General features: G+C 40.1%; 1 protein-coding gene across 3 annotated transcripts in view; it reads left to right on the forward strand.

The window, feature by feature from the left end:
• SEC24B (SEC24 homolog B, COPII coat complex component) overlaps positions 1–27,044 on the forward strand; it is an 89,645-nt gene that overhangs the window by 3,375 nt on the left and 59,226 nt on the right. For all 3 annotated transcript variants that reach the window (XM_067568254.1, XM_067568255.1, XM_067568256.1), the window contains exons 2-3: positions 4,985–5,671; positions 11,813–11,995. In XM_067568254.1, coding sequence (XP_067424355.1) covers positions 4,985–5,671; positions 11,813–11,995 — 870 coding nt within the window. The remainder of the gene's footprint in view (positions 1–4,984; positions 5,672–11,812; positions 11,996–27,044) is intronic.

Consider the following 27,044-nt stretch of genomic DNA (forward strand, 5'->3'; position numbering starts at 1 on the left):
ATGTTGCTGGTGGCTGTTTTCTAGCTGAAAAGTGATACTTAAGGTGAAAGTAATACTGTAATGAATTCAGATTATTAATGATGGATTTTTTTTCAAGTCTTGTGTTAAATACTAAAGAGACAGTCATATTAACACCCCCAGACACATGCACATTTCCATAGGAAGACTTTTTTTCATAATATTGTTACAAGTGGCACCTAAGATTACTCTAACTAAAATAGATACTTCATTTTTTCAAGTTTATGCATTTGATAGCACTTTTGGATAGTCAGTTTCACTCAGGCCTGATCTGCATATGGCTTTTGCACCAGCATAACTGTCAGAGGAGTAAGGTTTTGGTTGTATTTTTTTTTACCAATACAGTACAACCCCCAATATAGATGAAGTTGTACTGGTGTAAAGGTGCCTTAGACCAGTATAGCTTCTTCCTCATCCCATATAGGAATAAGCTGTAGTGTATACAACTAGCTATTCTTTCTAGTTTTACCACTTTAACAGTATTGGTGTAGTTAGGTGGTACAATTTTTATTTGTAGACAAGTTCTGTTCATATATCAGGTTTTCCCTGTTGACATGTCTCTTTCCACAGCAACAGAAGAGAGAAAATAAAGAAAGTTGCTAGGGATTTTGAGAGGAAGTTGCAGTATCTGAATCTCCAATTCAAAATTTGCTGTTGTTGAGATTTCAAGTTAAAAGTGTACAATGTCCCAGGTTGAACATTGTTGCTTTTCAACTAGGTAGCCACCACCAATAGTAGATGCATCTGTTAATTGTAATAAACTTAAGGCAATAAGTCTATATTTTGGTTTCCTAAATAAAAAGGTAGCCTGATTTCCCAGAAGTACTGGGCACTCAAAGCATCCTGGAATCTCAGGCAAGCCTTATAAATGAGCCCAGTTATGGATTTAGGTATCTTAACTTATGGCATCAAAGTTTGAAAATATTGACTTTTACTCTCATAGTTCAGAACTTATTCATTGTAAGTAGCAGGGTTTGGAAAAAGGACACTTACCAGTGAGTCAGTACAAAAGATGTGCATGGAAAGGGCCAGTGGAGTAGCCTAGTCACCTGTTCCATAGTTAATGAGAATGGGGCTATTGCTTGGGTTCTGCCTGTGGTGCTGTCCCCTGTACCTGTGCCCTATTTGGAGGAGGCTCATCTTTTGGATTAGTCTCTGATTGGTTAGGGACCTAATATATTCAAAGCTTTTAACTCGGAGCAGCTTCAAAGGTGCTGGGGCAGACTTCATATTTAGCAGGATTGCACTGCAATAGTTCACATTTATTTCACATTCAGAAAGTTTATCTTTCTTTGCAGCCAAAAGGGTTAGACATTTAATACTATAAATTAAATCTTAGATTCTGCAAAATTCTGCAAAAGTTGATGGTGTTTGTTTCCCTGCTTGATTCCCTTCATAATTATGAAGCTCACCATGACTGTGTAACATATAAGTACATTTTTTGAGTTCTGGTGAAAAGTATATCTTCGCTTGAAATTTCAAGATTGCTGAAGGTATTCTGTTTTTCATCTGGATTCGTTGATTGTCAAGCTTTATATCCAATAAACTGATGCTATGCTTAATCCTGCTGATAGTTGCATTCTATAATCCTGTTGTCACACTGCTGCTTTCTTCCTAATGTAGTATTTTGAGTATCCAAACCTCACTTATCCAAAACCTTCCTATTACCTAAACCAAGGTAATATTCTCTGGGAATTTCAGATAAAGATTTGAATGAAGTTTTAAAAATTCTCCATTCCTACCTGAGAGCCCATCCTCAAATGAAGTAGAGATGCTGGGAAAGGAGGCCACTGGGATCCATGAAACTCCTCTTCTACATAACTTCTTCACTCCACAAAGTGGAGTTGCTTAGGAGTTGTGCAGCAGTAGCACTTGTGTTGTGTAGAAATCCTAAGATTGGGATGAACAGGGTTCTGTGGAATTTCAGAGCTAGACCCCTCCTCCAGTAGCTCTGCTAAAATGATCAGCTGTTTATAGGAATGAAAAGCACCTTGAGGTCTTCATGCTCATTTTCCTCGGTTATTCAAACACTCAATTATCTCAGTGTTTTTGTGTGTCTCCAGAGACCATTGGATGTAATATACAATATTCTGTTTGAAAGAGTAAACGGTACACAAGAATGAAGTTATGCAGGAACATATCAGCAGTATGATAGAAATAAGGGGAAATGGAAGCAAGGAAAAGAACAAAGGTAGAAGTATGATTAAGGTATAGGCACTTTATCATTTGTAGTTGGAACCACCTCAGAAACGGTTTTTGGCCCAATAGGTGATTGATCAGATCTTCCTCTGCTTGAGGGAACCTTAAGGTGTGAGTATATTCCTAAGTAGCCCACATCTTTTTTTAAGGTCCATGTCTTTGCTTGGGTGGTCATCTTGTACAGTTGGGATGAGGATCTGAAGTTGCCCCCCATTATTAGAAGTCAACTGCATTTATTTTAGTATTTTTAATATATGGTAAATGCACTTAGAACTTTGGATAAGCACCTTTTTTGTATTTATAAGATAATCTACTGCAGTAAAATCAATTCCACTTGGTAGTCTCTGACACAATCTGAGGCATCAGCAGAGCAGTACTGTAAATTAACCTGTAACTGGTGAGTTTTCTGCTTAGTTTCCCGATTTACACTTTTTGCAAATCTGTAAAAGTGTTAAGAAGTCTCCTTTTGGAAGTTTAAGACTCTTGAATTGCTAGATACCTCATTGGAAGAATTGCAGTCTTTGCTTTTGTAATGGACTTGTTTTTTTCTAGACCATTACATTTAATATTTAAGCATATTTTAAATCCTTGTTGTGAACTATTTTTTTCAGCTAAGGCTGGATAAGTGAACTCAAACTACTTAAATTATAAAATGAAGCTAATTATTTTTAAACTGTTAGACATTCTAAACTATTATTGTGCAGTTTAAATGTCTCGGAAGCTGACACTGATGTTGTGTAATCAGAGGTTTTTGTGTAAGGATATAATAAGGGCCAGATACTGACTCCTCCTTCATGAAAAGCTATAGTTGGAGGAATAGGGACTTAACTGCCTGGAACTTTTCTTCTATAGATGTAAAATCTGCTAGTAATGTACTTGGATTTTTAAAATCTTAAAGTTATGGGCTTTTTTTAAATTTGTGTGATAAAATTGTTTTCTTTCATTGGCTAGCTACGAATGATTTGGTCATTTTTCTTTAGCTTTCACACTTGTAATCTGCCATGTGTTTTGAAAGAACAAAAATGTTTGTGGAGTTAGAAATGGCTACTGTACACACTAAAACCTTTATTTAAGACTGTAAATGAAGTTAGCCCAGCCATTGTAGAAGATGGAGATTTGAGACAATGAGATTATGGGCTAGTTCAGACTGGTTCAGTCTGTCTTCATACCCAGTCTTATTTATTCAATGCTAATTTAAAAAGGGCATAAGAAAGTTTTGGTACTACACACAGCCCTTTCACTTGGAGGAGAGGCAGTGGAAGAAGTTACATTACACATTTTGCTGCGCTACAAAATTCAGTTTCTAAATAGTATTAACTCTTTGTTTATATTCAATATAAGAAATTAAAAATACTCTCATTTAGATGATCAGATGCAGTTCACATACATACATTGTCAAAGAGATGTCTTAGAATTTGTCAGAGAGAGCCATTAAATGTAAAGTGTCAAAAATATTTAAATAAAACAAGCCATGACAAGGTGTCATGTAGGTGTCATAGTAGGGTATTGATGCACCTTTTCAGGTGGCTGAAGGCATTAGGTCAAAGTGCATCAGTAGTGCATTAATACACACCATAAAATAGCTCATTACTGTTAGAGTGGGGTTCATTCATTTTACATTTCATTTTTTAAAAATGTTTTCTTGGGCTTATTCACCATTACTCTCTACTCTTAAAGCTACTAAGGAAAGTGGTATAAGCATCTTTTGGCCATTATTAAAATATATCTTTTTCAACATTTTAAAGGATTCGTGGACTATTTGGGCTTTTTCTGTTTCTCAGAAATCTAGTAGTCCTTTCAGCAGCACTTTGTGCCTAACAAATACTTTCAGCTCAGCTTGTATGGAAAAAGAAATTGAACTATTAAATAGCTCCCACTTTAGCTTTAACACTAAGATAGTGGACTAGCGAGTGCCAAAAGAGCCACAAATTGCTGCTGAAAGAGCAGCCTGGCACTTTGGAGAAGAAGGCTGTTTAAGTTGTCATGCTTTATTTCTCCTTCAGCCCCTCACCCTTCCTCCCAAACACTCTCTCCACCTCCTGTCCACATAGGATACCTTATCTTTATTCCTCCATTAGGTTTCTTCCTCAATTCTATTGAACATAATGATATGCAATTTCAGGAAGGCCCTATCAGCTAATTAGAAAGCACTTTTGGACAACTAGTGTGTAGTCTTGCACTGTTTTGAATTTATTTATTGCTACAGTATTTAAACTGCTCTTCAAATTAATCAGTGTTTTTATCTGGAAATATTTTTCACTGTTTTTTACTAATTTGTCTAAGTTTTGGTCTTTAAATGCCCAGAATATGAAAAATTTACTTGACTTTTATGCCAAAAAGTGTTAACACAAAATTATTCATTTTTCTGTTGTGTAAATACCATTCTTTTTCAGGGGCTTTTTAATGTTTGTTTGTTTTTTTTTTTAAATCCTCCAAATATAAATGTGACATCTTATCTTGGGGTAAACATTTTACAACAAATTTTCAAATATCTAAGACCAGCCTTTGAAAAGTGTCTTTTGTATGTGTACACAAACTACTTTAAGTATTTTATTTTCACATAAATGTCTGTTACTTTGGCCATTCTGTCCTTTCTGCTGTTTGGAAATCACTTCTCTTTTTTGGTGCTGCTTGTTGCTTGCTCCTCGTGCTGGCATGTTAATGTTAGTAAGCACCCTGATCGCACAATCTGTCTGTCTGAATCAATTGTGATAAAGGTATAATTCATACAACTTTAATACATATGACGTTTTTTTTTTCTTTTCAGGTCCGATGCAGTTCCCTTCTGGATATGGTTTACATCTTGAAAACTATAGTGGTCCATCTGGACACTACCCGCAAGTGCCCCGTGAAGCTATCCCTACGCAGTTGAATAACCAGTATGGTGCTGATTACCACCCTGCTTGCTATTCAATACCAGTGCAAAGTGTCATGACACCTTCTAGGGCTCCCAGCATGTTGAACACACAGCAGTTGTACAGTAGGGCTCCTCATCCTGTGGAGCCAGCTGGAGGACTTATCCAAGGAGGAATATCATCTGCATCCCATTTACAGCATACAAGTACTCCACAGTCATATTCTGCATTGAGGAGTCACTACAGTTCTTCAGCTAGCTCTTCAGTTGCATCTCAGGGATTTCCCCTTTATTCTGGTCATTATGCCATGCCTACTGTTTCTAGTGCTGTGTATCCTAATCTTTCCTATCCTTCCATGTCTGTTGGTAGTCCCTATGGGCAGGTGTTTACTTCCCAGAGCCTTCCAGCTGTTGGACAGTTTGAAGAGACTAATGCATTTCCTGGTCAAAGTACAACTGTACCTCATACACTGCAACAGCAAGTTCCTTTGGGATATAATTATACATCGTGGTCCACTTCAGATTTTCAGTCAGCTCAAGACAACTTCAGCAGGAATCACACTGGATCCCCGGCTAGAGCAGGCAACAAAATAAATACAGGTATAGTACTATGCCAAAATCAGGAAACTTCTACATGAAATGAAGTATTTTTTCACAATTAAAACAATATAAATGATAATTTATACTGATGATGGCTTATGATTGAAAATATTTTGAATGTAGGTATTTCTGTTGATTTGTTTTAATACATTTGCATGAAATGTCTATTAAGGCCTCTATACCCTTTAAGTTTGTCACTTCCTCTTCCTTATTAATCCCTTGAAGTCATTCTCTGTTTGTGGTGACATAATTCTCTCCACAGCAGCTAACTGGGTTATTGCTGACAGATGTGACTTCCACCGAGAGAGATGCAAGTCAGCTAAGGATTAGAGACACTATTTTTGTACAAATGTTTCTCGTAATAAAAATTTTGGGAAAGAATACATAAATATATGTGTAAACAGAACTGAAGGGTCAAAGAGGCTTCTAGTGCTTAGTAGATCTATGCTTAGGAAAAAAATGGACAAACTCTGTATATTTTCTCTGTCAGCTGTGAAGACAGAACCTAATCAATAATCCGTTTGTCATGCCCCAGCATGGTGATTAATACTTTCAAATGCTAGTGAAGGAAAACTACTTATTTTGCTGAGCCCACTCTGAAAATTCAAAAGATTAAATATATATATATATAACCTAAATGCATTTGAAAATCCTAGTTTTTTGGGTTTTTTAAAAAAAAATGTGCTACTAGCATTTGAAACTATTGCTGATAAGTTACTTGGACATTGTCAACATCACATTTTTAGCAAGGTAGCTGCCCCCAGTATGAATTGTAATAAGAAAATAAGAAAAACCCTTAGTTCTATTAGATACCTTACTGTTTGTTTGTGGTGATGTATGTTTCTCACAATTTTATGTTCCTGACTGTGAGCGGAGCAAAATGGGTACTGTCTTCCTTTACTGGAAGAAAGGGATATTTAAACACTGAACACACTTGAATTAGAAAACAATCTGTTGGAGATGATGTAAGGATTTCTCTAGCTGGGAAAGGGGGACTAGGATAGGAGGCTTATTAAAAGAGAATTTGGGAGAGGTGCTTATCATGTTTCTGTAGCTGAAGGTTTGTCTTGACCATGAAAAGTGGTTGAGTTCAGGTCAGGCTTAGCTAACACATATTAGTTAAGCCCTGCCTAAATTCAACTATTTTAGTAGTTTTGAATGCAGAGTATCTTTTAGCTTAATTTTATTGTGTTGAATTGTAGGTTAGGTTCCTGCCTATGTATGCTGGATTGAAAGTGATAGTTTGTTAGAAGGTTATCAAAGAAATATATATATGTTTTTACTCCTATTAACTGTAAAAACTCTAAGACTTGTGTATGCTTGTTCTTAAAATTCTTAGGTGATGAGCATCTTTGTATTTCCATTTCCTCCCTTTATCTAATAAAAGCTGCTTTCCTCATCTGTCAAAGTTGAAGGTTGTTGCTGGTGAGCCAGCTCGTTCTTTGTTCACTTTATCTCCTTCAAATATTTACGGTTTCAGCCTAGAACCATGCTGGGTTGCATGCCAAGAAATCTCTACTGCTGCTCTGAGCTGTATACCTGCTGCAGCTTCCATTCCTATTTTATATGGGATTTGCAGTCGCAAGGAAAGATTGGGAAGCTGGCTTCTTCCTCCCACTGCTTGCAGATCCTCCTTCTATGATGCTACACTCCCTAAAGATTCCTTACACTCTTTCCCTTTCTTTCTTGCCCTTTCCCCCAAAAATAAATAACCTAAAAAATGGGAAACTAAATCTCACTTGAGTGGCTACTGTCAAGCATTAAGTAATTTATATGAAATGGTGTGATGACACAAATGACATAATTTCCCCAGATCTGCTTGACTTCTCTTCTTGCCTACTCCTTTTGTTTTTCTTTAAAAAGTTAAATGCAGAAACCAGTTAGTGCTTGTTCAGGTTGAAAATTTAAAGGGATTAGTTAGGATATTGAAATTTTCACAGTAATATTAAACTTGACCACATTACACACACCACAGGGAAAAATTGACAAACTTTGACCAATCCAAGCAGCAATACAAAATACTGTCATACATATCTGCTGTAGTACTGTGAACCCTTTTTGTCTGTACAAATTCTCAATGTTAGTGTTGCATTAACATAGATTTTTCATTTTCATTTAAATGAAAAATCTTGATTGTCAGACACGTTGAAAGCCATTATTTATTTGCTCCTAACAATGTTGTCTCCAAGGGACACTGATTTTAAAGACAGGGCAATGAAGCTGGCAAAAATCTAAGTGAGAACATGAAAGATGTACGGTGTGATATTTTTGTTGCATTCAGTTTGTTCATTAATGAAAAGGTCAGTTAAACAATCATTGCTTAAATGGAAGTATGAGTGCTAAAGTAGATTTTACATACAATTTTGCATTTGGTAAATTTCTGGTTCTGACTAATTTCTTAAAAACATCTGTATAGATTTCACTTTAACTTTCAGACTAACTTAACATTGATTTAGATTGTAAGATCTATGGGGCGTGGTCAGTCTATCTTATCTCTGCTTGCTTGTACAATACCTATCATGGGCTCTAGTCCAGGAGTGGGGCTCCTGGATGGTTCCATAATACAAATAAATAATAAACTTTGGGCTTGAAAAAAATCGAAGGTGAAGGATGGAATTGCCTACTGTGGTGTAACTTAACTTTAACTTTTACTTATTTATAGTTACATATCTAAGAATAAGCACTAATACAGTATTCCTTTTCTGTTGTACTAGAGCAATATAACAATACCTAGCTCATTGAGTGTGAGGTAGATAATTATGCTGCTGGCTGATCCAAAGATTCATTTTTCTAAGTTAGCGAGCTGTATCCAAATTTAACTTTATTTCATTCCATTTGAGGTTATCATGTTACATACGACAAGCCGAATATTCTTATCATTAATTGGTCAAAAGCTAGTTTTATAATAAATTTGCACCATTAGTGAAGCCTGGGGTAAACAAAGCATTAATAAATAATAAATGTTCCATTTGCCAGTAAATTCCAGCCTTTTGCTGATACTCTACAATTTTCTTGTTAAAATAGCTCAGCAGATTTTTATCCAAGTCTGAAGTGTGGCATTATATTGAAAATGTAACCTCAGGACAAGGTATGTCTTCACTGACGGCAGCAAATTTGCCACCGTCAAATCGATTTATCCGGATCGATTGAGCGGAAGTGAAGACCTGCTCAATCAATCCAGAAGTCAATTTAGTAAAACCACTGCTACAAAACATGTAGTGCTGCGTCGACAGGTACACATTTCCCGTCAGCGAAGTGTAGTGGGGACATCGTGCAGAACAGACTCCTCAGCTTCTCAGAACAAATTCCCCAGCTGCACAGGGCCCTGGCTGTAATATTAGATCTTCTAACTGCAGATTACCACAAAATACTGGACAGGCTGTCCACCAAAATATCCTTTAAAAGTACTCTTGTGGTATCTTCATATCTGTGAATGGTGCTAGTGTACTGACCAATGATTTGTAAGAGAAGGTCCAGCCTGATATTTAAAAGCAGGGAGGGATGCTCAGCATTTAATCCATGATGTTTCAAGAAAACTGGTTGAACTATAGTTAGCTAACAAAATACATAAAATTTAAACATTGACTTTCCTCTGTCATGCAATTATACAGTGACTTAAGTTCTGTGTCTTAAGTTCTGTCAGAATCTCAAAATGGCAGCTTCCTGTTTAATTATTTTAACTTACATTTAAGGTTCTTACACATTTTTAGTGATTAATTCTTCATTGTAGTGCCATAAAATATATTTATTATGTTGCTGTTTTCCTCTAATTCAGGCTAACTTTAAAGGGTGTTTAAATTTTTTCACATTTACTGTTAGCTAACAAAGCATTGTTAGTTTCATGGGTGCATTTTTTATGGCATCTGCTGTCTGGAATGTAGGTAGTGGCTAATCAAGCTTGTCTAGGATAAACCAATAGAAAATGTGTACTTAAACAGATGTTCAGTCAAGCTTTATCCTGAGCTTGATTGCTGTATTGTAGGTTAATCACTACTTGAGTATGTACTTTATCTCCCTGTCATTTGAGAAAAAACTGATAGCAAAATTAAAACTGCTGTAGATTGTGATTCATGAGATAGTATGCCATCCACTCTTGAAAGACTTAGAGCAGTAACAAAGGCTATAGTTAAAGTTATGTAAGTGTTCCCATTGTAATCCCTTGTTTTCAGTTGCTCAGGACTCTCCAAAACTTTCCTCTTTGTATATGAAATTTTCCAGGCTTTGTTTCTGCTTCAAGGCAACATCATTTTCTAAAATATGAGAGAAACTGTTCTGCTGTTTTGAAAGAGTATAAATAGAAGCCCAAAACCTTTCCCTATTAGTTTGTGAAAGCTTTTTGGATAATTTTAATAAAAAATGATAGCAAGCAGAAAACTAACATTTGGCAAGGAAATAAATCATTAAGAATCTTTGAATGTTACAGTGAATATTGGTTAGAGTTTTTAACTGAGTTATGAACAATTGATTATAGTGCTTTATGCATATAGGTACTCTGGCTACTGCTTTTAGTGCCTATACCAGTGTTCTAAGTAATAGAAAAATTCACTGCTCATCTTTTATATAAACTATTTCAATTAACTCTGTCTGGCATAAATAGTCAGTAGTGTCCCTTATTAGAAACGGCTCACATTTGTACGTATGCTATAGAAACATTAATGAAACAACATACTTATATTTTAGATTTCAGAAATAAATCATTAAAAAAGCATTAGATACCCTAAAATTAAACAGACTTAAAATACAATGACCACCTGGCATCAGTAGTAACATACAGTTAACACTTAGCCAGCCAGTAAATCCAACCAACAGAATTGTTGATTTACATGCCCTCTTTCCCTCAAACTTCCCTAAAACCTTGTCAAATAATATTGTACTAGTTGAGAAAAATGGTATAGTATCACATAGGACCACATAATTGGACTATCATAATATATACACGAGGGTAGAATTAAGGTTGCACATACAAACTTGGGTTTTCCTGACTTGAATGGTAACTATAACCATAACAATTTTAATTTTTTAAAAATATAATGCATATTTATTTATTTTTACTTATAATAGTTGCGTCATTTGTTTTTTAAATGCTGATGGTTGGATGAATTCGTTTTGCCATTTTAATAGTCTGGTTTGGTAACATAATCATCAAAGACTTGATCCTGTCTTTTGGTTTATTCTGCATTGCCAGGTGTGTTGTCTTGTAAAAGCAGGTATTCTGCACCTGTGCATCAACTAAATTTACCCATAGTTCTCAGGAATGTGTGTTTATAAGGGGGGAATTGAGCCTTGCTTAAAGTTACTTTTGCTAACATTACAGTTTATTTAGACTACATTGATTTTTTTTTTTTTTTGGTAGAAACAAAGTTACTATACCTTTACAAAAGTGTTCATAACTATATTTAACTTGTCTCTATAATATCTGTGCTCCTTTAAAACTCACTTCACTGAAGTGAGGATCGTTTTGATATGGCAAGAATGCTTACTGAGCTATATCCTGCCTTGTGGCAATCGTTTGAGTTTTAAAGGCTCAGATGTTCAAAACACACATCTCAAATTCCATGTGAAAATATTTTAATATTCCATGTGATACTAATTGCTGATTAAAGCAGAATCTTATGTGTCTGGCCCCTGTAGTTGGAAAGGACCAAATGTAGTAGGGAGGCAGAGTAGTGGAACACTGCACAACTGATTGCTGCAGTTTGGCTGTGCTGTCTTACTTGAAAGGAAGATTAGTGATTGGAGAGTAGAACAGTGTGTCAGGCTGTGGGAACAATTCTTCGAGGAGGAATGAAAGGGCATAGGTTTGGGGATGGAACAAAAATTTTGGAATATCCAGGTTCTACTTAGATGGTTTAATGCTATCTGATGCTTACTATGTGAAATTGTTTTCTGCTTTAGTTGTTGGTACAATTAATATTCAAAGGAGTAATCGATCTCTGCATTTTAATGGAGTGTTTACTTAACAGAATTGGTGTTCAAATGAAAAACATATTTTCCTCTTTCTCAGCAATCTATCTGTTTAAAGCTGTTCTTTATTGTTGTTTTAGGAACTATGAAACCAGCATCTTAACTGTTGTCTGGTATTTGTGCAGTTGTCTTTGCTAAAGAGTAAAATGTTATCTGCCTTTTCTACTTTGTTTTCAGTTGGTATCCTTGATTCATCACATCCTGTAAGCCAGACAGTTCAGTTTACCAAGCCTGGTGTGGAAACATCTGTTGTTTCTTCTGCTGTGACCTCTTCAGTACGAACACCTGCTGCTGACCACTTAAGTGAACCTGCTTCTGTGCCTTCAATTACACAGCCACCAGAATCACTGCTTCAAGAAGGTATTAAAAGTGAGAGGAGAGTTAGCATATTTTAGAATACAGAATAGTACTTTAACTTTTAATATTTATAAAGGCTTTTAATTTTTTACCCCCATTTTTTCCTGTGTACAAAATATATCCCACAGTGAGCATGTAGGGCAAGTCTGTTCTTTTTTGATGTTTTTTTAAAAAAGCACACTTTGGATTGTCTCTTTTTTTTAAAATAGACCTATTTGCAACTTGTCCTATATGCATGTACGCATAGAAGGGATTATAGTAGGGGATTTTGCTTTCTGTTGACACCCCGCTGTGATTGACAGTGAAAGAGTACCCACTTTTGCATCCTTTCAAAATGGATCATTTATCTAGTGTCTACATTTATTCTGTCTAGTCTCCTCTCCTTTGTTTCCATTCTCCTATCACACCTCTTTTTTGACCTTATTTGCTTTTTTTCATTTTTACTCCCCTTCCCTTAGTCGCTCTATTCCAATCCCCTCAGTTGCCAAAAGGCTATGTGCTGTTTGGATAGTGTACATCTATCTGTTGGTGACTCTATGGGAACTAATCACATGCTGTTGAAGCTGATCTGTGTTGCAAAAGCAGACACACACAAACTTGGGCGAGGGAGCTGTTTCCTGAGCCTGTAGCCCTGTAAACTGCTTCTGTGGCAAGCTCAATAGGGACTGTTGTAGGAGCAGGGAGGAAAGCTTTTAAAGAAGCTGCTTGGTGCTTTACTGATGGCAGCACACTCATAGTGGAGAAACTGGAATGAATCTAGGGTCTTGTACTTTTCATCATCCTCGCTGATTCTCAGTGGTCTGTTCTGGCTTACCTTCCAGGTTGTAAAACACTACATTATGTATAGATGGAGATTCCAGTTTCTGTATTCTGTTTGTTTTTACACATCGGGTTTTTTTTAGGTATTTTAATGCTCTGTAACATCCTACAAAATAATATTTTAATACATTTGTTTAAATATTGACTACATGAATTTGAGCAGATACCAGTTGTTTCAGTTACAATAAAATATGTGCATGTTTAAAATAATTCTCAAAAGCTTTTAAGTCTTAAATACTTGGCTCCTATACAGAGTTTTCATACATAGCTCTCAAAACTCTATTATAAAGAGTGTTTTAATCCCCATATTTATCAATAAATAAAAACCGAGGAAAATCCATTAATGGATGAAAACTCTGTATAGATAATAAGACTTTTATCCCCCAAACATGCAGAGATGAAAACTACTAATTGGTTGAAAAGTACTACCACACTAAAACTTTTAAAATCATTTTAAAGAAAGTGATGTTTGTGGAAATTGATTTGCAGCTGCTGTTTGGATCTTAAACAGTTTCACAGCCATGTTAAGTAGCTATTTGAACTCTGCTGTTGAACAGAATTCAGTTGCAGTGTAGACTTGCTAAATCAGGTTTTCTAGAGCACCATGTGACTTAGTCCTCCTAGGCATTTTCATAACTGTCACATAAGAAGTGTGTGCAGAGTCTGCACTTCCAAAATAGGGAAGAGATTTGACATGATGGCAAATATATACATTTAAATATATCTTAACATGCAGTATTTCATGTATACATGGTGGCTGTGGTTTGTATGGAAAGTAAGGACATTTGATACATTCTATACAGATCATTTCAGGTATTGCTGAACACACAGCTATATGTAAATATCTTAATAAATTCAGTCTGTCAGAAAGATGTATTGCACAGTTGGCTAATCACACTTTCAGGCCAAAGGTGTCCAAATGGCATGACACCAAGGCCCTTGTTAATTTGCCAGAAGTCTGAAGGTTATACTGATTTGCATATATTTGATTTAATTTTATCAATAATAAATACACAATTACATTTCCTATATTTGTATCTTCCTTGATACATGAAAAAGGCTATTGGGTTCACCAGCAATAGAAACTTGCAACTGATCAGCTTTATCCCCTTCAGATGCACTTAAAGCACCCTTGAAATATTTGTACCAGGGATTATTTGAATGTGGGATCGCTTGATACGCATTTTTCATTTTTCCCATAGTACAGATGAGTATAAAGTGTCACAAATTATTTTTTGATAAAGTGTGCTCTTCCTCATGGGATGTGCCCACTGGAGGTTACTACTTTACCTTGTCCCAAGGTTCTGTACTGGACAAAGTACATCTTATCTCATTCATGTAAGAGTAATGTATGGATACTCCTAATAGAAGTCTTGCTTCTTCAAAGCATTTAAGCATAAGTCTATCCCAGATTCCACAAAAGCATTTAAGCAAGTGCCTACATTACTTAAGTGTTTTGTTGAATCAGGGCCACAACTGTGAAAGGCTGTTAATGTAATTGAATTTTACACTGTGTATTTGGAAGCTGGGTTAATGTTGATCCAATGTGAATAGGGCTTAAAAATACTGATGTTTCGAAGCTGCTCAGGTAAACGTTTATAAACTCTTTTTCTTTTGCAAGTAGAGTCTACAGAATCTCAGTGTAGTTTTTCAGAAGTTAATTGAAGTTTTAATGCTCTAAATGTACATTTATTTTGATCCTGGCTGTTACATGTAGATTGTGAGCTGATTTTTGGCCTCTCATATAGTGTGTAAAAAATAATTTGTAGCCTGCGTAAATTCTCGAATAAGAGAAGCTGATGAATGAAAAATAAAATAATAAAATTTCAAAATTATTTGAAAAATCAGTTTAAAAGCAGCTAAATCTTAGACTGTTGAACAGCAGGGTCCATTTTTAACAAATGCAAGATTAATCTTAGTATTTTAATCAGTGCTTAGTATTTTAATCAGTGCTTAGGTATTGTGATAGTTTTATTGGAAATCTGACAGTTATGAAAAGGGAAGACTTGTTAAGAAATTACTTTATAATCTAATTTCTTTTCACTTACAGTTCTCATTTTATTCTTGACACTGCTACTGTTATGAAATCCAAGCCCAGTAAATGTATAATTTACATTTTGGAAATCTTTCATATTGTGCTATAATAGTCTTGTTTTAGCAACAAAAACAAAATCCTGCAATATCATGTAATTGGGTTCTTGTTTTGTAAATGAAATCTATTCACATTTCATCCTTGCTCTTCCTCTCACCTTCGTCCTCATTTGTCTGTAAACCTACTGTATGGAACAGTGATACTCAGACTTGGTCTATACTGCCAGCGAATTTTGATGACAGTTGATGGGAGATACTTTACATAGCTTGGGTATCTCCCATTGATTTCCTAACTTCTACTTACTGCAACGTCCCCACTACGCTGCACTGACTGGAAGTGCCCACCGGTCGACACAACATTAATCTTTTTGCGGGGGTGAATTAACACAGTCAACTTCTGGATTGATTGAGCAGGTCTCCATTGCCACTCAGTCGATCCCACAGAATCGAGCCGGTGGTATCGACAGTGCCACCATGAATGTAGACATACCGTCAAACTGCAGCTCTTGAGCCACAAGTGGCTCTTTAAGATGTCTCCTGAAGCTCTTTGCAGCACATGATATGAAAACACTGTGATTTTAATTATTAATGAGTCAGAATGCTTTTACTGTGTTGTTAACCAATTCAATTATCAATTTGCACTAAGTTATTCACTTATTTGCTGTGAGAATATATAATATAAATATTTCCCCTGTCATTCTGTTTAAATATGAACAGTACTATAATAAATGAAACAATGAATTCACACAACTATGGCTCTTCTGGTAATGTTAATCACTAATTTAGCTCCTAAATTGGTCTGAGTATCACTGGTATGGAACAAAGCTTTGAGTATTTCAAAAAATCCTATTAGTGAACTACAGTACCATCAATACAATTATTTCTCTCTTCCTTCTCATCACTCCTCCCAAGCACAGTCCACTGTTCGAGTGAATAGGCTATAATTGAAAAATTTTGATGGGAAGCTTTATTTTGGAATTTCTTTTGGTCAAAAATGCCAAGTAAAATATCCCCCTAGAATTACCTTCCTTTTCCTGTTTCTTTTGTCTCACGTTCCCAACCTTGGATTTTGTTATTTCTTACCTTTACCTTTCAATTTCTTTCTTTCATCCCCTTTCCGTTTTGGTGTGTGATATATATCCAGGGATTCCTCCTTTTTATAATACTCCCTTTAGTTAAACCCTCCTCAACATAAGAGAATTTTATGGCTGAAAGGGATCTCAAAGTTATCAAGTCTAGCCCCCTACATTGAGTTAGGACCAAGTAAACCTAGACCATCCCTGACACATCAACCTGTTTTTATAAAACCTCAAATGATGAGGATTCCCCAACCTCCCTTTGAAGCCTATTCCAGTGTTTGTCTGTCCCTACAGTTGTAAAGTTTTTCTTAATATCTAACCTAAATTTCCCTTGCTGCAGATTAAGCCCATTACTTCCTGTCCTACCATCAGTGAACATGAAGAACAATTGAGCACAGTCCTCTTCCTTGATATATTTGAAGACTTATCAGGTCCACCCTCAATCTTCTCTTTTTAAGACTAAACATGCCCAGTTGTGTTAACCTTTCCTCTTAGGTCAAGTTTTCTAAACCTTTTAGCATGTTTGTTGCTCTCCTCTGGACTCTCCAGTTTGTCCATGTATTTCCTAAAGTGTGGAGCTCATATACTACTCCAGCTGAGGCCTCACCAGTGTTGAGCATAGTGGGATGACTATCTCCCACGTCTTGCATACAACACTCCTGTTAAGACACGCCAGAATATTAGAATATTCCCTGTTTTGTAGTTGTGCATATGATTTTTCCTTCCTAAGTGAAGTTCTTTGCACTTGTCCTCAATGAATTTCATCTTGTTGATTTCAGACTGATTTGTCAAGGTCCTTTTGAATTCTCATCCTGTCCTCCTAATGTTCTCACAATCGGTCATTTGCAGATTTTATAAGCGTACTGCCCATTCCATTATCCAAGTCATTTAAGAAAATATTGAGCACTACTGGACCCAAGACTGAACCCTTTGGGACTCCACTAGATACACCCTCCCAGTTTGACAGCAAACCACTGATAACTTTTTTTTCTTTGAGTATGGTCTTTTAACCAGTTTTGCACCCATCTTACAGTAAATTCATCTAGACTGCATTTCCCTAGTTTGCTTATGAGAATGCCATGTGAGGCTACGTCAGAAGCCTTACTAAAATCAAGATATTTCATGTCTTTTGCTTCTCCCTATCCCCTGGGACAGTAACCCTCTCAAAGAAGGAAATTAGGTTGGTTTAGCTTGATTTGTTCTTGGCAAATCCATGCTGGCTATTCCTTACCCTATTATCCTCTAGGTCAGTGGTTTTCAACCTTTTGGGATCCTTAAAAGATTTCAAATGGAGCCCTTTGGAGGTCTGCGGACAACAGGTTGAAAATCACTGTTCTATGGTAACGACAACCTTTTGCAGACCCCTTAAATGTAGTCCGTGGACCCCCAAGTGTTCACGGACTACAGGTTGAAAACCACTGCTCTAGGTGCTTACAAATTGATTGTTCCAGTATCTTTCCAGGTATTGAAGTTAGGCTGACTAGTCTACATTCCTCTTTGTTCCCCTTTTTAAAGATAGGTACTATGTTTGTTCTTTTACAGTCTCTGGAACCTCACCTGTCATCCATTAGTTGTGGAAGATAATTGCTAATGGTTCCAAGATTGCTTCGATTTCTGATTGGGTTTGGCTTATTAGAGAGTGATTCTGAACATATGTTTCCTCATGGTTTATATGTATCGTCCCTACAGAACTCCCAGATCCTCCTGGGACATGGAGTTTGGAACCAAGCCCAGTTCTAAACTCTGGCCTAGTCTACTGATAATGTTGGTTGACGGAACGCGGTTTCCGTCGACCATGTAAAGTATGCATCTCCACTGACATGTCAGTCCTGCCCACTGAAATCGGTGAAATTCGACCTAATAAAACCACCTTCTCAAGTGGCGTAGTGCTGAAGTCGAATTGTATGGGTCAAATGACCGTCAGTGTAGGCAGAGCGCAAGGTAAATCGATGTCATTCGTCTCTGGGAGGTTTCTCATAATGCTCTGTTGTGACTGCTCTGGACATTTGCACTTTGCTGCACCATGGCCATGTAAACAGGAGACTGCCTCTCCCCTCAAGCCCTGGGAAATTTTGAATTCCCATTTCCTGTTAGGCCAACATGGAGAGAGCTTGTCAGCACAACTGATCATGGTGACTGCATGCCCCAAATGTGCTCCAGTCTGGAGCCGCCCTGAGGTCTTCGATCTCATCGGTCTGTAGGGCAAAGAGTGTTCTGGCTCAGCTCTGAGCCAGCAAAAGAAATTTGGATATCTATGTGAAGATACCTTGCGGCATGTTGGAGAAGGAGCACAACAGGGACGCGCAGCATTTAAGGTCAAAATGCTGAGGCAGGCGTATCAGAAAACTAGGAAAGCTAACAGTCATTCTGGTTCATCATCAAAAACATGCCGCTTTTACGAGGAGCTGCATGCAGTTCTCAGCAGAGATCCAGCCACTGTGCCGCCACACAGTGTAGATACCTTTGGGGAATCCAAGGCCAGGATGAATGAGGATGAGTCTGTGAACGAGGAGGAGGATGATGAGGAGAACAGGATATAGGCAAGTGGAATATCCTTTCTCTCTGAAAGCCAGGAGCTGTTTGCTACACAGGAGCAGCCCAGCTGGACACAGGAAACCGGGACTGACCGTGATGCTGGGAAAGGCACATCTGGTGAGTGTACTGGTTATAACCCCAGTCCAGAGTCTTGTATCAGTGGGAAAAAAAGTAGTGTGGGTGGTGGTGGGGCTGTGCTTCCTCATGGTTGGTGTGCTTAAGCATTGGGTTCACCCCAGAAAAGATTTTATGTGCACAAGGAAGCTGCAAGAATCCTCCATGGATATCTCCAGGAAGCTTTCATGTAGACACTCTGCAATCCTTTGCAGAAGGTTTCTTGGGAGGGCAGCCTTATTTCTTCCACTGATAGGACACTTTCCCCCACTTTGTTACTAATTGTGCAGGCATCATTGCGGTACATAGCATAGCAGCATAAGGGCCATGCCTGTAGCCAGATGCTTGCAGCAAATTGTCCCTGTAAGCCAGTGGCACGGTGTGGCACGGTCCGGTCAGGGCGTCGCGATCCTTCCTTGGGCCCAGGCTCTGAGGAAGACCACAGTGCCTTCCCCTAGGGGAATGGTGCCGGGTACAGCTCTTTAGCCCTGGCTCCTAGCGGGGCAGGCTTCCTTCCTAGTCCGTAGCCCTCCACCCTCCTTGATAAGGGGTTTGTAGCCCCAGCTTTCCAACAAGCGGGGCAGTCAAGAAGTCTATCGCCCCTGGCCTTCTCACAGGTGGGGCTAGCAAGCAGTCTGGTGCCCCTGGCCATCAGGCAGGGTGGTACAGGCAAGCTGTCTATATCCTCCGGCCTTCCCACAGGCGGGGCTAGCAAGTGGTCTGGTGCCCCCGGCCATCTGGCCGGGCGGGGCAGGCAAAATAGTCTGGAGCCCCCAGGCTTGCAGGCAAGCGGGGCTAGTAGGGCTCAGTATCCTCTGCTAGCCAAGCGCAGAGGATGTCAGGCACTCCCGGAGTGGTTAGGGAAGGGGGGAGAAGGACGCAGGCCCACCCAACTCCACTGTGTCCCAGCCCAGGGCCCTATCAGTGGAAAAGCAGTTTGCCACTGAGTCAGCGGGAATCCAATCGCAACACTGACTCCTGACTCAGTCACTTGCCAGTCGGCTGTCCCTGGGCCACTTCCTTCCACTCTGCTCCAGGGTACCTGTAGGTAATAGTTTCCCTCTGGGTCGCTGGGGTAGATGGCGAGCAGCAGTCCCACAAGTCCCTCACCATTGACCAGCAACAAGTCCGGAAACTCCTCCGGGTTGTCGTCAGAGCACAGCTCCTCCAGGTCGCAGGGGTTCCTTCGGTACACCTGGCTCAGGCAGCTCCAGCGAGTCCCTGACATCAGGCAGCTCTTCCAGGTCAGGGCCGGCCTCGGGGTTTTTCCCACCCAGTAGTCTCGGGTGGCTCTTCCCAGCTACTAGGGTCCAGCGACCCTCTCCAGGAGGCTCCAGTTGGCATGTCTGCCTCTGGCGGCAGCTTCCTTCCTACTGAGCTGCTAGACCGGCCTTCTATAGTTCCCTTTCCTGCCTTGGTGCTGCTCCTTTGTTTCCGGGGGGGTAATACCTGTAGGACCTTGTTCTGCCCAGCAGGGGTGTCGCAACCCTTCCTTGGGCCCAGGCTTTGAGGAAGGCCACAGCGCCTTGCTACAGACCAGGGAGAGGAGGTTGGCTGGAGGGGCACTCTGTGACTGTGGGGCCTTCTTTGGTTCCTCCGTCCATTCACACAGCAGGGCAGGGTTCCTCTGGGTGGCGTCAGTTGGATCCCTTGACACCTTCTGGGAGCAGTCGGCGTTGTCCGAGGTTCTCTGCTTGGTGTCCCTTTCTCGTTCTCTTCCTTTAAACCTATGACCTCCACACCTGCTCCTTTTTTCATTAGTTGTCCATGCACTTAGTTGTTTCGTGGGTCCAGTGACTCCTCTCCTTAAGGGGGAGGGGCCTTTAGCAATGGGTGGGCTCGCGCACGCCCACTTCCTAGGTTACAGATAGTACAGTCCCTTTCTGCCTGTGTGACACTCAGCAGTCTGATATCACGCATGGTTACCTAAGGAAGATGGCGCATGTTTACATTACCCGCCCAAGAAACACTTTTTTAAGTGTTTTTTCTGCATTCGGGGATGGTTTCTTGGTTTAGCACAGCACAAGTTCCTGAGCAGGACGTTGTTGCTCTGAGCCTTGGGAATCCGTAAATGGGTGCCCATTTTTTTCCTTCCATAGATGGTTAACCTCTACTCACCTCTTTCCACTGCCTCTTAAAAGCCTGATTTATGGAGGACAGTGGGAGCTTAACATTCATGCTGCTCTGGGAATCATGGACTTGTGCGGCATGGGCATTGGAGATTTCCCTAAAATAGATGAACTAGCTCCTTACTTATCATGGCTTGAACGGCACTCCGGCCTCTGCAAAAGTTAGACAATGGTATGCCATTCTAGCCTTCCCTTCAGGGGAAGTTATTTCTACATTGAACATTGCTTTTCATCCATGGGATGAGTTAACAATGGATACCTTGTACTTTGCTTTCCTTACAATGGACAACATGGCCTTCAACACACCATCTCATACTTCTGCAGAGCACCTGTCACAGAGAAGAAGGCGGAAAAAGAAACTCTGGATGACATGTTCAATGAGATAATGAATGCCTCCGTGGCTGGTGACACAGAGCTAAGAGTATGGAGGATTTCATTATCAGACAAACTGGACATGGACATGGACAACAGGAAGCCAGCACAGGAATATGAGTATTCAACACAAGATGAGATGCTGCGTATAATGCATGATCAGTTAGACATGTTGTGACGTCTGGTTGAGCTTCAGGACGCCCAGTGGCAGCAGAGACTCCTCTGAAGACCCTGCAAAACTCTGAGCTAACTCACTCTTTCCTAGCCCCCACCCCTAAGTGGTCTCGGAGGCTGAGCAGGATGCAGTATGTGCTCCACTGGTCGCTGGGTGAGGGGAGCAGAAATAGGCGATGGCCTCTTTAAGGAGTGAGAATGTGAGATTCTTTCCTGTGTGCACTGCCAAACTGGGCTCCGTATCCCCTCTCCGCCCCCAGACAATGCATGCTGAATGTTAAATTATCTTCCTTCCCCCCTTTGTGAAGGATCACCAATAAAAATGTATTGCTTTACAATTCATTATTGCTTGTTTATTGATAAGAAGAGAATAAAGGGAAAGGGAGGGTGGTGGTGGGGGGGGGGAACTATTAATGGGGATGGGTAGGAGATGTGAAGTGAAAGCACAGCACAGATAAGCGATGCACATTACTTTTGTGTCTAATTGCAAAAGTGGTTTTTCAGTGCTTCCCTGATGTGCAGCACTCCATGATTGTCTCTCAGCATTGCAGTGGCATCTGGCTGCTCAAAATTGGCAGCCAGCCTATCTGCCTCCACAACCCAACCCAATGGGAACTTCTCCCACTTTGTCTCACATACATTATGGAGCACACAGCAGGCAGATATAACTATTGAGATATTTCTTTCACTGAAGTCTAACCTAGTGAGCAAACTGCACCAGCATGCCTTTAAATGTCCAAATGCACATTCCACCACCATTCTGCACTTGCTGAGCCTGTTATTGAAACGCTCCATCTCACTGTCCAGGTGCCCGGTGTAGGGCTTCATTAGACGGGAGCGAGGGGTAGGCAGGATCCCTCAGAATCACTATTGGCATTTCATCATCGCCAATATTTATTTTTTGGTCAGGGAAGAAAGTGCCCAAGTGCATCTTTTTGAACAGACCTGAGTTCCTAAAGATGCATGCATCATGCATCTTTCCAGACCCCACCCCAAATTGATGTCTGTGAAGTGTCCCCCGTGATCCACAAGGGTCTGCAACACCATTGAGAAGTATCCCTTTCAATGTATGTACTCTGTGGCAAAGTGGTCCAGTGCTAAGATAGGGATGTGTGTGCCATCTATGGCCCTCCCATAGTTAGGGAACCCCATTGTGGAAAAAGCCTTCCATTATGTCCTCCCCGTTTCCCAAAGTCACTACCCTTCTTAGCAGAAGTCTATTAATGGCCCGGCACACTTGTATCATTGCTGCTTCCAAGGTGGATTTACCAACTCCAAATTGATTCCCAACTGACTAGTAGCAGTCTGGCATTGCTAGCTTCCACAGAGCGATGGCCACTCTCTTCTCCACTGTCAGAGCAGGTCTCAAGCGAGCATTCATGCATTTCAGGGCTGGGGAGAGCTCTCCGCAAAGTTCCAAGAAAGTGGCCTTTCACATATGAAAGTTTGCAGCCACTGCTCATCATCGTATGCCTTCATAACTATACGATCCCACCAGTCACTGCTTATTTCCCAAGACCAAAAGTGGCGCTCCACCAACTGCAGAGGGTGTGTGACAGCCTGCAGCAAAAAGGAATTGTTTCGTTTTATTGCTTGTAGCAAGGCAGCCTCAGTAACATCTCAATTTTCAGCGTGGTGGCGCCTGTCTCACCCCTGAAAATACTGTAGAATAAGTTGTGAGGTGTTTGTGATGCTCACAATAATAGTGCAGAGCTGAGCAGGCTCCATTCCATTCAGGCAATGGCGTGCGCACTGCAGAAAGTGAAGGGTTTGAAAAAATGGTGTGAAAAGGCTGTTTGTTTGGAAGGGGGGGGGAGGGTTGTATCATGGGAGATCAAAAACTTTCTAGAATGCCCCTGCGGGTAGTTGCATTGTGGGATAGCTACCCACAGTGGACTGCTTTGATTTCAGACGTAAGCACGGATGGTGGGGATGCAATCCCCTGGCGTGGTGAGCGTGGTGTGATCACGGTCCTCTGAATTCTGCAGCTTGGTGGGTGAAGGTCGATTTAAATTAAATCCCGCAGACTCACTGCCAGTGGAACACCACACCAGCCATACCCTAATTGCTTGTGGCTTCTCTCTCCTTTTGTGTTCCAATCCATCTCTTCATATCTGCCCCCACTCCTGTGGTTTTTATCTTCTGTCTTCCTCACCTCTTGTGTATTACTGACTTTAATCCATTTTTCTACCCTTCTTAATCATGCCGATGTGCTCCTGTTCTTGCTCAGCTCTCCTGAAACATGATAAAAGGAGACTGATATATTCCTAGTCAGTTTCACTCTGCAGCTCCTGCTGAACCAGGAGTAACATTGTCAGAAGCACAAATACAATCTGGTACAGGGAAGAGAATTTTTCTTTTCTCTCCTTTTTATCAAGTGCACCCCATACCGTCAGAGGATAAGAGTATCTGAACAAGTTTTTCCCCACATTCTAGCTGCAGAGAGAAACTGAAGAATTCATTGGTTTCATTTCTGTTGGTCCTCTCTATGTCACACTGGCCAGTTGTTACATGTAGGAGCTTCAGCAGAGGTGTGATTGTCCCTGTGGGAATGTTAATGCATATCATATTGGAAAAAGTGGGATACCTTGAGTCTTGCGGTGTCTCTAAACTTCTGTAATATGTTATGGCATCTGACAGCTCAGCTTTTCAAGAATGTGCTCAGTGCCATTATATGTGATGAATCCTTATTAGGTTGGAGATACTTCCTCACTGATGAAAAAAATAGAGAGGAATGGGAGTGGGATAGATACACAGACTAGTGTATTTAAACTCTCCCAGGATATGCTTGGGGAACTTCTGGGATTGATTATCAAGGCTAAAATGGCCAAGAAGGATACAGTGCTGGAGCTGCAATCTGTTATTGGGCATCTTAACTTTGTGTGCTGAGTTGGGGGGAGGGAGGCATTTTGTACCAGATTGTCACCTGCCAATGTGGGAATATCAAAGTCCAACCATTTTATAAGTTTAATAAAGAGATGAAGGATGATTTGGGGGCTTGGAGTAGTTTCTGAATCATTTAAATCATTTTTTAATGGAGTGTCATTTTGGAGGGAGGAATGGATTAGAGAGAGAGAGTTCTAGATTAATTCAGATGCATCAAGAGGAATGTTTGGGGGTATTTTACCAAGGCAGGTAGTATGCTCAGAATGGTCCTCAGATTGGATACAAAAAGCTGTAGTAAAGGATATACCATTCTTGGGATTTTTTCCCCCATTTGATAGCTATAAGCATTTGGGGAATGGATTTTGAAAACAAAAGTGTGTGTTTTTGGAGTGACAACATGGCAGTGGTACATGTTCTCAATCGGCAGCCCTTCAGATCACTTAGGGTTCTGAAGTCGATCCAATAACTTTTAGTCTCTCCATAGATATCAAGAAATAAACCAAAGGAAATTCAGTTACCTCCACCTGCTATATGGCTGGCACAGACAAGTCAAAAAGTGCTCTTAACTTAAAGTTTTACTTTATTGGTCTCCAGCAATTCCCACTGGAATTGCCTTTACCGCAAGTCTCCACTTATTTGTCTTAAGCACATAGAAATACAATAGGTGGTCAGAGTACGCCAAAACTTGATAGTTACCTTGCAAGTCTGAGGCAGTCTGGGTGAATCAGTCACAAATTTCTGGATGGCCAGTCCTTCAGAGTGAGCCTGGAGAGGTTTCAGTGTGTCCATGAAGTAATCTGCCTGATTTAGACTCGCTACCTCCCACTTACACCCGAAAGTTACAGAAACATGTCAATCAAGAAAATGTAACATAGCTTTCCAAACAAATCAATCATTGGGCAGAAGCAGGAGTTAGAGACATGTCACTTAAAAAATATTGTTAAGCAAGCAGTCTTATGCTGTTAGTCTGATAGCTAAATTTTCCCATGCCATCAATTCTAAAATATAGCCAGATTCTGTTTTTCACAGATAGTATATTCAGAGAGAGAACGTAGAGTCAAGTCCACTTCCTTTGTTCACTGTCTGACCGTCCTCCCCCAGTTTGCCAAGTTTATGCCTACAGAGGCCTAAAAATGGCTAAAAGCAGCAAGCAGACTAATTGGTAGTCCATCCCAATAATTGGCAGTGGCTTGGGCACCAGGCTGGTTGCTAAAATGCTCCTGTACACAGTCACTGTTCAGGTGCTTGGGGATTTGGTGCAAATTCTCACCCAAATATGCAGAAGCAGAGGAGTCAGCCTTGTTCAAGACTGTATTCCTGGCAGGTTTTTGGAGCTATTAGAATTGGCAAGCTAGTGCCTGGGTCAGTGAGGGATACTTTGGAATGGGCTTTGTTGTGGAGGAATTTAGAGTAGGAGGTACGCTAAATTATCTTGGCCCTGAGGATATCGAAAACCGTTTGGGGGGGGGGGGGTGAGATGAGTCCATAATACTACAAGTCAGAGGGGAGGTGCACACGAGGTGTATTAAGGACTTAAATAGAGATGAGACCATTTGGAGAGGGTCTCCTCTTTATTTATGGTGATAGAAGGCCCCTCACAACATGCCAGTTTGTTACAGTTTTCAGGAAAGGACTTTTAGAGTTGGTACTACTGGTGCATAATTTGGTCCCCCACTCATTCCAGATTGGCACTCTGACAGCTGGGGCCAGGACTGTATTGGCAATTGAGCAATGGCATTCAAATGCATATGGGACGTATGAGAGACCCCAGGTAGAGAATATGAACTAATTTTACTATTTCCAATTTCAGAATTATGCAAATGGGCCAAGCAAGTAGCAGTGTGGAACTTAAGCACAATATTTTATATTGGGTGCACAGGTCATCTGGAGGTTCATATCTGGGTCTAGGTGGTGAAGCAGTCCTGAGCAGGCATCGATGGTGGGGTGTGCTATGTGAACAATTGAAGCCCCTTGTACATTCTTTGGCAGCCCAGGAGCAAAAAACGGTTGCAGTTATTATTTTCCTAGTTGAAAATCATTGTAAGGGGGTCAGATTGATGCTCAAAATTAAGAGGGATGTGGGGCAGATTCTGGAGTTGTTCCTTGGAGTGACAATTGTTTGGTCTGACACATTGCAGCGCCGACATAGCCGGGTGCCTTCTTGGGTCAATATAACTGGGATGTATGTGAATAAGGAGGTGGCTAAATTGGTACGTAACCAAGGGAGTTTGATAATTTCTCATTGGAACATATTTTAGTTGCACCTGAACTATTCAGGGAAAATGGAGTATGCCTATCTGAAGGGGAAGTGGATATATTTCTCTCTTAATATTAAGGGAGGAATCAGTCAATATCTGGAAACCTGTCAGGGGCTGGGTGAGTGAGGTTACCAACCACAACTGTACACATTATGGAAGGAATATGGTTATCGGATATAATGGATTGGAAAAGGATTTGAAAGAAAGCATCACTTAAGGAATCTGAGTAAAGGTGTATTTGGAAGCTGACCCACCCTCTCTTTTTCTACTCCCCCTGAAGGGAGCTAAGACAGAGGAATTTGTGGCTCCTATGGCTGATGCAACATGGAGCTGACTTCCCTTCTTTTGCTTCATATGAGGGAAGGGTGGTAGGTTTCCAGCAACAAGATGACTGGAACCAGGTTGGGGATTAGGTGGAAATGATTAGGGAAATACCTGCACTGTACTTATTGCTGGCTACTTGCAAACATTTTAAGTGAATAAAGTCGTAGTCTAATTAAACCACATCCATTGCCTCCTGTCTTTCTTTTGGCATGGCTGGACAACATTCTGGTATTCTCTTTGGTTTCCTATTTCCTCTTTCATTGGCTGCTCT

The sequence above is a fragment of the Emydura macquarii genome, unplaced genomic scaffold (assembly GCF_026122565.2).
Source record: "Emydura macquarii macquarii isolate MOO-44397 ecotype Brisbane River unplaced genomic scaffold, CSIRO-AGI_Emac_v2 contig_2863, whole genome shotgun sequence".
Taxonomy (NCBI): domain Eukaryota; kingdom Metazoa; phylum Chordata; order Testudines; family Chelidae; genus Emydura; species Emydura macquarii.